This window comes from Gobio gobio, assembly GCF_949357685.1.
Source record: "Gobio gobio genome assembly, chromosome: 21".
Classification (NCBI taxonomy): Eukaryota; Metazoa; Chordata; class Actinopteri; order Cypriniformes; family Gobionidae; genus Gobio; species Gobio gobio.
The window spans coordinates 37,552,009-37,564,355 of NC_137117.1; the positions used below are offsets into that span (position 1 = coordinate 37,552,009).

The following is a 12,347-nucleotide window of genomic DNA, read 5'->3' on the forward strand; positions in this document are numbered from 1 at the left end:
TCGGTTCTAAAATGTGCATACAGTCATGAGTTTCTGCTCAACATCGGCAGAGTCAGATCTTTAGAGATAAACCTTACACACGCCGAAGCTTGGGCTGCACTGGCCGGTGGCCTTCAACATCCCCGACCCCCAGTACTGCATCTGGCCCACAGCGGAGGCACCAAACGCGGCGATTAAGCGAGAAGATTAAGCAGAAGGGGGGTAAGCGTGAGCATATGCGGGCTAGCCAGCCTAGCCCCACATTAAACTGGATTACATTCGATTACTGCTGTTGTGTCTTTGTTTGCGCTGTGTACTCAATGCGCGTCACTGACGCTTTTATTTTATTTGAAAAATAATGCTATTATCAACACTTACTTTTAACTCGTTCATCTCGACAGCTGTAATGGTAATTTGCATGTGTTACAAAGTTGGTAATAATGATGAAGACGGACTCGGTGTGACTGGGACTCGTGTTTATTCAGAACTCTCAGATACAAACACAATAAACTCGCGCTGACTGACAGCGCTCTCATAACTCAGTAGTTACTATAAATAACTTTATTAGCAATCGCTGAGCTCAGTCTCTGGTACATTAGTGATGTCCGGTTCGCGAACAATCTTTCTTTTGAACCAGTTCTTTTTAGTGAACCGAATCAGTTCACCAAATCGGACTGAATCGTTCTAAACGGTTCGCGTCTCCAGTCAGCGCTGATCCATAATTTACTAAAGTTACTAACTTTCTGACATGAGTGACAGCCCCTCCGACTAGAAATAGACTAATAACCTGAAGTATATGCTGTAACTACAACAGTTCAGACATGCTGAGAACTGATGTGAAGTGAACTCAGGTCCATCCGTCTCTCTGGCAGCAGCTCCTGCCTCGTAGACCTCGTTAAACCACGCCTCCTCCGCTCATTTAAAATGCAAAGATGTCAGCCAATCACAACAGTGGGCGTTTTTACTGAAGTCTCACAGCAGACACGCCTCTTGAAGCAGGGCATTCAGCCACAGGGCAAACAGCAGTATAGAAAAAATGCCTTTTATTTCTAAATTATGACATTTTATGATGTAAAAGTCATACTAACAATATAAGTACACCTCAGGAAACACTATAAAATAATAGAAAAATGCCATGCCATGGGACCTTTAAAGGATTAGTTCACTTCAAAATGAAAATTTCCTGATAATTTACTCACCCCCATCTCATCCAAGATGTTCATGTCTTTCTTTCTTCAGTCGAAAAGAAATTAAGTTTGAGAAAAACATTCCAGGATTTTTCTCCACATAATGGACTTCAATGGCAACCAACGGGTTGGAGGTCCAAGTTAATGCAGCTTCGAAGGGCTTCAGAGGGCTCTGCACGATCCCAGATGAGGAATAGGGTTTTATCTAGCGACACGATTGGTCATTTTCAAAAAAAAGAAACTTGTTTTACTTTTTTTTTTTTTTTAAAGTTTACTTTTTAACCTAAATTGCTCATCTTGAGCTGATTGCACAATCACGTCTGAAAGGTCACACTAGATGTAGGCAGAATGTAAAGACAAAGCTGCTGCGCTATTTCACTAAGCCAGCCAGCACTACATTTTTTTAAATGTTTTTGAAAGAAGTCTCTTCTACTCACCAAGGCTGCATTTATTTTACTCTCATCCTTCCCTCGGGTCATTTTGACCTGAAACTCATTTTTATTTATTTATTTATTTTTAATTGAGAGTTAATCTGAGTGGTCCAAGACCCCAGGACTTTTGTCTCACTTAAACCACAAATACACACAAAATAAATTGACTGGTTCCGAGGAGTTTTGTGCTTGAAATGTTAAAAAAAGTTACAAATCCTTCCCTCGTTGGTCAATTTGACCCCCATAGGAATGAATGGAATGCTTCAGTACATCTGTATCTGAATGCATACTGAAGAGAAACTGACTTTAGGACCCAGCGGAAAAGCTCATTTGCTCTATATACAGTTACGAGGTCATCTAGTGGTGTAATATCATGGTATATTATCTTTATTGCACAAGAGGTCGGCAAAGACCACCAAGGTGACATATTCTGAGCTGAATTTAAAGGGTTATGCATGACATTAAGAGGGAAGGATTTGTTACAAAGTGCGAGGGAAGGAAGAGGGTTAATCAAAAACACATTAAAAACGAATACAATGTTTTGAAATATTACAATTAAAAATAACTGTTTTCTATTTAAATATACTTGATACTAGACATGTGCCGGTAATCACGAAAATGTAACAGTAACCCTGTAAACAAAGCTGCTGTGCTACTGTGTTTACTTTATTAAACCTGTCATAGTATGGCAACACTTTTTCAAGTTATATCAATATCGTGATAATAACCGTCATGTTGTGTCCACTCTTTGTTTTGCAGTATCTGGAGGGGCCCAAATGTGAACTGTGTGGACAGCACTGGATACACACCTCTACACCACGCTGCTTTAAATGGACACAGGTGAGTCCCGTCACCTGATGACCTTTGACCTCAAGGATATTTTTAGTTGTAGTTATTTAAATGTGCTTTTATTTCTGAATCCCACACATGGTTGTACATGTCTCTCTTTCTCAGTGAGGTGGTGGAAGCACTTCTGAGGAACGAGGCTCTGACGAACATCGCTGACAACAAGGGCTGTTACCCTCTGCACCTGGCGGCGTGGAAGGGAGACCAGCAAATCGTCAAACTTCTCGTCCATCAGGGTCCATCTCACCCCAAACTCAATGAGCAGGTCTGACCGCCCGACACAGAGTGTCACATTTAAAGCCGTATTCTGGGTTATTTACAACATCATGTCAAATGAGCAGCGCTTGTGACTTGCCATCACCACAGAAAGTAGTTATGCCTCGTCTCTCAGTAAAAACAGAATGGAAAACATGTATAAAATACTCTTATTGTCTACAGTAATCTGGACATCTATAGGGCAAGGCCTTCTGGAGGGTTTAAAGTGCCTCTATTATGCTATTTTAAAGGTTCCTAATTTTGTTTTGCAGGTCTCCTCCAAAAAAACGAAAATTTTCTCATAATATACATTGTAACATCACCTCTTTTCTCACAGGCTGAATCCGAAATCCCCCTATACCCTCAAATAGGGCACTATTTGAAGGGACAGCCAATTGTAGTGGTGTCCGAAACCATAGTGGGCGTTATTGAGTGCACTCATTCAATCCCACTTTGCACCATAATAACGAATGTACAGCCGATGTACACACAATGGCTGTCCGAATTCACTCATTCATTCACTTCTTCAAGTGAACTGTATTAGTGGACTAACTTCGGGAATAGTGATTATCTGCTTTTCCACTGTCAGGCCAGAGCGAGCCAGGGCCTTCAATGGGCCGGGCAGGGCCGGGCTAATAGCACCGAGCCCAAAACCACGCTGCGTTTCCACCGTCAGACTAAAACCCGCCCATAACACGCCTCTCTGTAATGTCGTTACACAAACCCATCATTACACCAACAAACTAAACTTTTATCAGAAACTAGTGAGATAGCAAAACCAACATGATAAAAGCAGCTGTTTGTTTGCATTTTTGTCGTTTACATAAAGATTTAAAACCCAAGCATCGATGTTTGCCCACAGGTTTACAATGAGAAGTGATGCATTGATCATAATTAATTAATTTGTGTCAAGACTGCACATTAGTCACACAAAAATAAAGTGGTATTTACTGTTATTTCACAAAAGAAAGAGGACACACACTTATTCATTTGCTCAATTTTCCACCAAAAATACGACCTGAGGAGCTTTAGCACTCTCTCCAGTCACAGTCCCAATACAGTTATATTTTCAGCCAGTAAAACAGAGGAAGCTCCCAGAAAAACGGAGTTGGTCTGGTTTCTTACCATGTTTACTATAGTAATGGTAAGCGTGTAGTCTTTTGCATGGCATATACATATTTCTGCCTTATACAGTGACCAGAATCTACATCGGATCACAAACAGAAGTTATTTCAAACACTCGCTGCGGTCTGAAAGTGAGTTTTGAGCTAAAAATGATGCTTTAATGCTGATGTTAGCTGGTTTATGAAACCAGCGCTCACGGCCCTGCTGTCTCCAGACTCACATCAACTCCGCCTTTGTAGATAACCACTCCTCATGCCCCAGTTGGTCCGCTTTGGACCAAGGTATACGGCCAAAAAACCCTGGCCGGTGGCCCCGAGGAAGCCCCAACGAGGCCCGATCAAGCCCCGAAAGGGACAGTGGAAACATGACTGGCCCTGGCACACACTAGCACGCCCCCTTTTGGCCCAACAGTGGAAACCCGGCTATTTGGATTCTGCCACAGTGTTAGATTCGGAAAAAGACAGTGAAAGGATTTATTTTTTCTTTTAGGAGACACCGACTTTATTTGTCACGCACATTAATCTGTAAAACATTGCAGACCTTTTACATTCACGAACCGCTGTAGCACACACTGCATGAAAGGTAATATTTGAAAAAGCATTATAGGGGCACTTTAAAAACAGAACTGTGAAGATTGTACATTTGGTAAGAACTTGAATGAATTATTTAGTGTAAAATGTGTTGTTTGAGCTGGAAAGTTATTTCAAATGTCTTTGTGAAGTTGGGTTACTTTTTAGGTCAATGAACTTCAATGCATTAATTAACACCATTCCAGCGAGTGGAACTTCCTCCATATAAACTGTCCCTGCATCCCAATCGCATACTATCCATCCTTAACAGTTTGTGATATCAGAATTGGATTCAGTCCCAGATCACAGAATGTTAAAAATGGACCTTTTCACAAATCAAAGTTTGATTTTTGACCTTTTTTAGGTGTTGTTGACTACATTCCATGTTAATACCAGTTGGAAAACGGGGCCATAGTGTCTTCAGGTTATGGCTGTGTTTTCAAAATGATCATGTTGCATAATTTTAAATGTTTAATTTCCAATGCTTCCTCTCTACCAGGCTTCCAAACTGAGAGACGAGTCAGAAAACATGTTCTCAGTAGTTGTTAAGTTGTACTGTAAATATTCACCTTTCTAGTGAGACACTATCTAAGATCATTTGTAGGGTATTGGGAGGTTGTTAACTAGTGAGTGAGGGTGTGTAAATTCAGTAATTTCGAGGTTAGATGTTGTTGTTTTTTTTGACATGTTTCAGGAAAAGCTGCAGCTTATCAGGAACACTGTTGCTTCCTCTTACATCTTCACACTGCTCTCATTTACACTTTGAGAGAGAGAGTGTGTGTGTGTGTGTAAAGAGTTAACATGAGTTCAGTGACATCTCACCCTTAATACAAGCTGTTTTCACAACTACTATTTTTACTCCTATCACATTTGGGCGAAGTTCTTTTTTACTAGTTTTAAGTAGAACATGACACAGCCTGTATGATTGTATACGGTATGTCTGCATCAGCTGCTACAGTTTGAACCAGTAGTGTCAGTTAAGATTAGGACACTTAAGTTGCAGATTAACAAAATTCATGGATAACAACCAGCATTTGAATATAAACATAGACATTTCCAGTGTGATGATTTTTACCGCACATTTGCATTTGAAATGCCTTTTTGTTTTCTTTTTCTGAGCTAATCATTTGATATCTCATGCTGAATGAAACATACAGGTCATTTGACAACAATGCAGTTCACTGTTTGAAATGTTTACAGTTTCATGTACTGTAAGAAGTATCGGTAACACTTTATTTTACAGTGTCCTTGTTGCATGTGTTACATTTACTTGCCATAGTAATAACAGTAAATTATGCATAATTACGTGAAACTAACCCTCAACCGAACCCTAATCCTACCCTAACCCTATAGCAAGTACATGTTGTTAATTATTAATACTCAGTACTTAGATATATTATTGTACTGTAACAATGACACCTTAAAATAGTGTAACCGAAGTATCCCTTGTGAAAAAGTGCACTTAATTGTAATGAATGTGCACTTGTAGTTTACTTCAAATCTTAAACGTACTGTACTTTCAAATATCTTAAACTTGATACACTCTCTAATGTTAAATTAAGTTTTACTTTAAAATGCAATTTAAAGCATTGTTTAATCTGTTGTCATGCTTTAAAGAAGTATACTTATTTTGATGCGATGACTAAAACGGAAACTAATATCAAAGAACATGTACAGTACTTTATTATTACTATTGTAAAATCAAATTATTATAATCGTTTATAATAGTTATTATGGTAATTATTATAAAATATAATAATAGTTCAAATAATTGATTTATAATTCGGCAGTAGACTTAAACCATATTTCATAGACAATAGAAATAGGACGTTACACATAAAGATACATAAAGGTACATCATGTAACTGTTGGCCCTAGTGGTTAAACAACAAAACTGCATGCATTTTATGGAAGAACTTTGGATTTGGTTGTGCTTTGCTTTGGCTTAAAGGAACAATATGTAATTTTCGCTGCTAGAGGTCACTTATTCAAGTGAAAGTCACTTCTTCCGCTCGTGTATGTGAGGTAACGCAGCGCTGTTTTATCATATTAGACACATTTGAGAGTGTTGAAGGTTATGTTATAATGTCACTCTGCGTTCGCTCGGCGGCTAATAGGAGACACTTGTTCACACTGCAGTGAGCTAGATGATATTAGGCATGGTAAAACATGGTACTCGCTGTTAATCAAGAACACCAGATTTGATCAATAAGACTAACTGTGTTGAGCAATGATTCGTTTTCTGTCGATGAATGAATCCAAACAGTTGCTCACCTGTCTAATAAAACACATCATATATTAAAGCGTCTTTTGGTGTTTCCATGGTTTCTACAAAATAAAACTGAAAATCGAGGGTAACGTGGGGATAATGTCATTGATAGGCAACGCACGGTCCGTGTTCTGGTTAAAATCGCTTATTTCTCTGGATTGAAACATTTGGGATAAAGTCTACAAAATATATAACACTGTTCTAGTGTTTTTTTGGATATTTTATTAAAAAAATCGTACATATCGTGCCTTTAACGGATGAATATGTTTTGCGGCGTTTGTGAACACATGGAAATCCAAAAATGATGTAATCTGAGCATGTAAGTGCAATATTTTATGCTGTTGTTTTGACTAATTGGAAACCCTGACTTTACCCATTAATAGACAAGGTACTTCCTTGAGAATAAATTACAGTAGAGCGCTACAACAACCATAATGGAATGAGCCTTCACAATAGATAATGCTTTACAGTGAACGTTACATATGGCAATAAAACACCTTACTCACCTGTTGAGTATTAAAAACACCATCTCCGCGTTGCTTATACAACATTTCAAATCCCTTAGTTCTGCCATCTTATAAAAGCTAACCCAATGTTGATTCTTGTTTTATTACGAGCTCTGTCATTCTCTTTTTGCCAGCAGACTCTCCACTGTTTGCCGTTTGTTTGAAATGGATGATTCCCCAGAGGTTGGAGATTTAGCGTGGCCAATGTCAACCTTTCGCTTGTTGTGACAACTAACCTATGACACTCCCACACCATACACACCTCAAGGTAGCCGGAGCAACTTTTCTCTATTTACGGATATGACGAAACACACACTAGTGGTGGGAACAAAATATCAATTTGGCAATAAATCACTGTCTTCCTCCGTGCGTTACAAGAATTGATACGCTGGCGCCAAATATCAATATTTTTATTAATAAGTCGCTACTTCAATGCTCCTCGGGGTTGGGAACATAAGCTAACTAGCCTTGGAAAAAGGGATGGCGGACAGGAAAACCTGCACTTAACCTTTTAACAGACATTTTGTTTAGACAGATATCGTGATTGTATCTAGCAATATATTGATTATCACAGAATTGCTGTATTGTGATGATATCGGTATCGTGAGCCATGTATCGTATCGTGAGGTACCCTGTGGTTCCCAGCTCTAACACGCATGGGTGACACATTCGTACTTTTACACAAAAACCATCCAGTCAGATCTAAAATATAAACACTTATAACAGACTTACCATAGTGAATCAGGGCAAGACAAAAACGTATATTAAGAAAAAAGGATTGATGAATAAATTATTAATTTTGAACAAAAAAAGTCACATGGTGTACCATGTGTAAGTTCTGATAATTGCTTTTGATCAAAATGTATACTTTAATACCTTTCAATTAAGTGTCCATAACATTACATGCAGTTTCCAATTAAAAGGTTAGTTCGTTCAAAAATGAAAACTAGCCCATGATTTACTCACCCTCAAGTCATCCTAGGTATCCGTTTTTCTTTCAGACGAATACAATCAGAGTTATGTTAAAATATGTCCTGGCTAATCCAAGCTTTATAATGGCAGTGAATGGCAGCCCAAAATTTGAAGCCCAAAAAAGGGCATTCATCCATTATAAAAGTGCTCCACACGGCTCTGGGGGGTCTTCTGGAGCAAAGCCATGCATTTTTGTAAGAAAAAATACAAATGTCCATATTCATAACTTTATAAACTATAATCACTTGCTTCCAGTAACGGGTGTACACGAGTCTAGTTCTGGCAAATAGTGACCTCTGACCTGACGCATGAAATAGGATGTAGGGGTAGTGTATGTAGCTTTTATGAAGTATATTATTTCCAAAAGTTCTTCCTCTTTTTTTTGTTTAAGTGTACTTTTTCACAAGGGTAAGTTAGCACTATTCTAATATTCCATTTCAAACACAGCAACACCCCCCACATGAAAAAATACTATAGGATATTATAGTAAAATTACTCTAGTAAGTACTATAGTGTTTTTGAACCGTAAATTAACAAAGTGTAGTAAATACTATAATATACTACAATATACTACAATTTACTGTAGTATCTTTACTATAGTATAGTTCAAAAACACTATAGTATCTACTAGAGTAATTTTACTGTAATTTTCTATAATATACTATAGTATTTTTTCATGTGGGCCATTAAGCTCCACTTATCTTACACTTAAACAGTAGTGAAGGTAAACAGTAGTTATGTTACCTTTAAGAGCCTTTCTAAAATCCCAGATTAATGTGCTTGGGAACTGAATTGCTCTTTGAAGATGTTTGTTGACTAAGAACTGACGCAATGAAAGGTTTCTTTGCTCTCGCTTGCCTTCCTGTTCTATAGCTGTTCCCTCTTTATTTCCAACAGTGTGACATCTTTTAACAAATGAAGCTGAATATTCATGTGCACCTGTACTCCCCTATTATTGCACGGGGTCGGTTTGTATTGTCTGAATGAAAGGTCCCCAGAGGAAAGCAGAAACGGCCTCTCTTCAAATACTCTCTCTTTGCATAATTTGGAGAGACATTCATGCATTTGTTATTCCGTAGTGATGCACTCCGTGTTTTTCAGTAACATCATAATCACAGTTTTCATTTAACAACTCTGTTATTGTGCTATTTTCTCATTGATTTGTTATAGCGTGAAATGTCTCAAAATGAAATGAAACGGCAGGCAAAAAACTATGTTTTGTTGTTGTTGATTCATTAAGTAAATTTTTAGACTAAATTTGTCTCGTTTCATTTTTTGCCATTTTATAAGGCTGGTTTATTCTCCATCGTTTGATTGGCCAAATTGACATATGCTAGTAAATTTCATTGTCAGATGTTTCTGATTTTGTCTACTTAGAGTTTGTATTCCTATTAACTTTTTTTTGCCTTTTTTTCAAAATAAATATTTCACGTTTATCATTCGACGGACTCTAAGCCAGCCTGTAGTTTCTTTTGCCTGTTTCATCATGTGATCATGCAGTTCATTAACACTGAGTCCTTGTGTTCTGTGTGTGTGTGTGTGTGTGTATGTGTGAGGCTGAACACCTCTCCTTCCTGTTCTCTCCCTCTCCCAGAGCTCTCTAGACCACACAGAGTTCAAACGCTGTGGCCCATTTGACCCCTATATTAATGCCAAGGTGTGTACCCATGACCTCTGACCTGCACGCTTCACCTCCATACGCCACGCCTGAGTTTGTCTGGTTTGTGTTGGGACGGTGTCGCTTCACTCTTTCTCATGTTTGTGGATGATGTGGGTTATAAAAGCACACATACGCCGTATATGTGTGAAGGTGTATGATGTGTAAAGACGTGACCGAAAGTGCTGTAATTATCTCACTGCAGTCTGAAGCTAATTTTGTGCACTTGTTTTTGTACAGTTGTGTGTGTTAGAGCATTTCATCATGATTGTTAAAGCTGTGACCGTGTGACGTGTCGTTTTGTCTGCGAACTATAAAAATTATGGATTCCAAACAGGTTTCCTGGACTAATAATGAATGAAAATGAATGTTAAATCGATTAATCGCATCCAAAATAAGTGTTTACATAATATATATGTGTGTGTGTACTGTGTATAATTATGATATATATATGTGGATGTGATTTAATAGCGATTAATCGATTTAACAGCACACACACACGCATATGTATTTATTATTATTTTATTTATTTTCAGATAAGACAACATTAGCTCATGGTTTAAAAATGTTTTGGTGCAACTAAAATTATTTGTTATATACAGATATTAATGTGGATTTGGATCAGTAAATACAGATATGAATTATTTCACGAAAATTGGATATTATAATAGTGAGAATGCATGAGAAATATTATATAATTTGATAATTTTTAAAGAGAAAATACGGTTAGTTCAATACTCATTTCTTTAGCTTGAAATGTAGATTTATTTATTATCTATTTTTAATTTAAATTATCAAGATGTTCACTCGCATGTTTTCAAGGTGTAAGGAAAAGTGTCATAAACCATACATGCTATACAAACTGGAAGATTACTTTAAGATGTTGGCATTGTGTTTTAATAGATTTTTGTTTTATTTCTTACTTGTCACCGACTTCTTTATGCGCATATCCTCTTTATCTATTTTTTCCTGTTCTGTAGCCTTTTCTGTCCCAGTACCAAATAAGTGAATGTAATGTCTTTGCAGTTTAAAAGGGGATAGGAGAAGTTATTTGAACGTTGAGACATTTTGCACATTTAAACTTTTAAAGCTGCTTTATTTTGTGTATTACATGTGGATGCTGTGATGATGTGCTGAAGCGCAGAGAACTCTTCATCTCGCTTTCATTCGATATCGCTTTCATTCGATAGCACAGAGGGGTTTTACAGAAGCTTTAGATCAGTCTCGTACCAGCGGCCGTGTGAACGCGTGTGTGTGTGTGTGTGTGTGTGTGTCAGGCAGGTTTGAACTGAACAGACTGAAGTGGAAATGCATAATTCATGAGCTGACAGGAAGTGTGTGTTTTGTGATTGTTAAATGGTATTTCTAGAATACTTGCTGTGCCACACACACACACACACACACACACACACACACACACACACACACATACAGAGTCAAGAAGCTTTTCTGTGTAGCCGTCGGCTTGAATCATTTTAGGAAGTGTGTGTGTGCCATACTACTGGCAGAGAGAGGTGGGGTGTAGTCATGGAAACGGTGTCATGGCTGGATAGCCGAGGAAGAAAAATTACAGAATGGTGAACGGAAGAGAAACCATTCATCATGGGTTTTGATGTTCTGAACGTGCATAATAATACTAATATTAATAAATAGTAATTAATGATATATAATATCGCCGGCGCCACCTAGCTTTGAAAAAAATGTATAATCATATTTTTCAAAACTACACAAAATAGGTGTAATTTAAAAGCTTAGATTCTGAACTTTACAATGAATGTTAATTTGATGAATCCATTCCGTCGATCACAAGATATTCCTCACGGAGTTACAAATAAAACTCCACAGGTGCACCAGTGCTAACTAAAATCAAATGTAGCTTTCAGGTTGACGTTTACACTTGTAACTTCATTGAAGGTGCACTATGTAACTTTTCCATCTGCTAGAGGTCGCCTATTCACAATAAAGGCGTAGTTTGATGATGCCACGTTTGAGCGCAGAATCTTGGGACATCTTGGGAACGTTTCTGTAGTCTGAAGCAGAAGCAGGAGTGATTGTTAATAAAAAGAGTGCAACACAAGCCTCGTGAGCAGCGGGACTTTTATTATGCCACAGTCGCCGGCGCCATTTCCGCTTTTCCGGTCATGAGTATGAGGTAACGCAGCTCTGATTATCATATTAGATACATCTGAGTGTGTTGAAAATGATGTTGTGACGTTACTCTGTGCGTTCTCTCAGCGGCTGCTATGACACTTGTTCACACTGCAGTGAGAGTAAAGCGTTTCTGCAAAATAAAACCGGAAACCGAGGGGAACGCAGATATGATGTAATCGACAGGCGACTCCCTCACAAGTCCCGGTTCCTTGGGTAAAATAGCAATTTCTCACGATTTACAAATAGTTGGAAACATTTGGGATATTGTAAGCTCTCAACTGAACAAAATATATAACACTGGCCTAGTGGTTTTTGGATATTTTACTGAAAAATTGTTACATATTGCAGCTTTAAACATTTTTTGGTCTTAGAAAATGGCACATTACTTACAGTGGATGCT

At 38.0% G+C, this 12,347-nt stretch overlaps 1 protein-coding gene across 11 annotated transcripts in view; it reads left to right on the forward strand.

The window, feature by feature from the left end:
• LOC307117829 (ankyrin repeat and SAM domain-containing protein 1A) overlaps positions 1-12,347 on the forward strand; it is a 155,449-nt gene that overhangs the window by 32,523 nt on the left and 110,579 nt on the right. For 7 of the 11 annotated variants that reach the window (XM_079802982.1, XM_079802985.1, XM_079802978.1 and 4 more), the window contains exons 2-3: positions 2,357-2,437; positions 2,552-2,708. In XM_079802982.1, the coding sequence (XP_079659108.1) occupies positions 2,357-2,437; positions 2,552-2,708 (238 nt within the window). Of the gene's footprint in view, positions 1-2,356; positions 2,438-2,551; positions 2,709-9,733; positions 9,797-12,347 lie in introns of all 11 variants that reach the window. The other 4 variants (XM_079802984.1, XM_079802976.1, XM_079802981.1 and 1 more) reach the window with 1 other exon arrangement.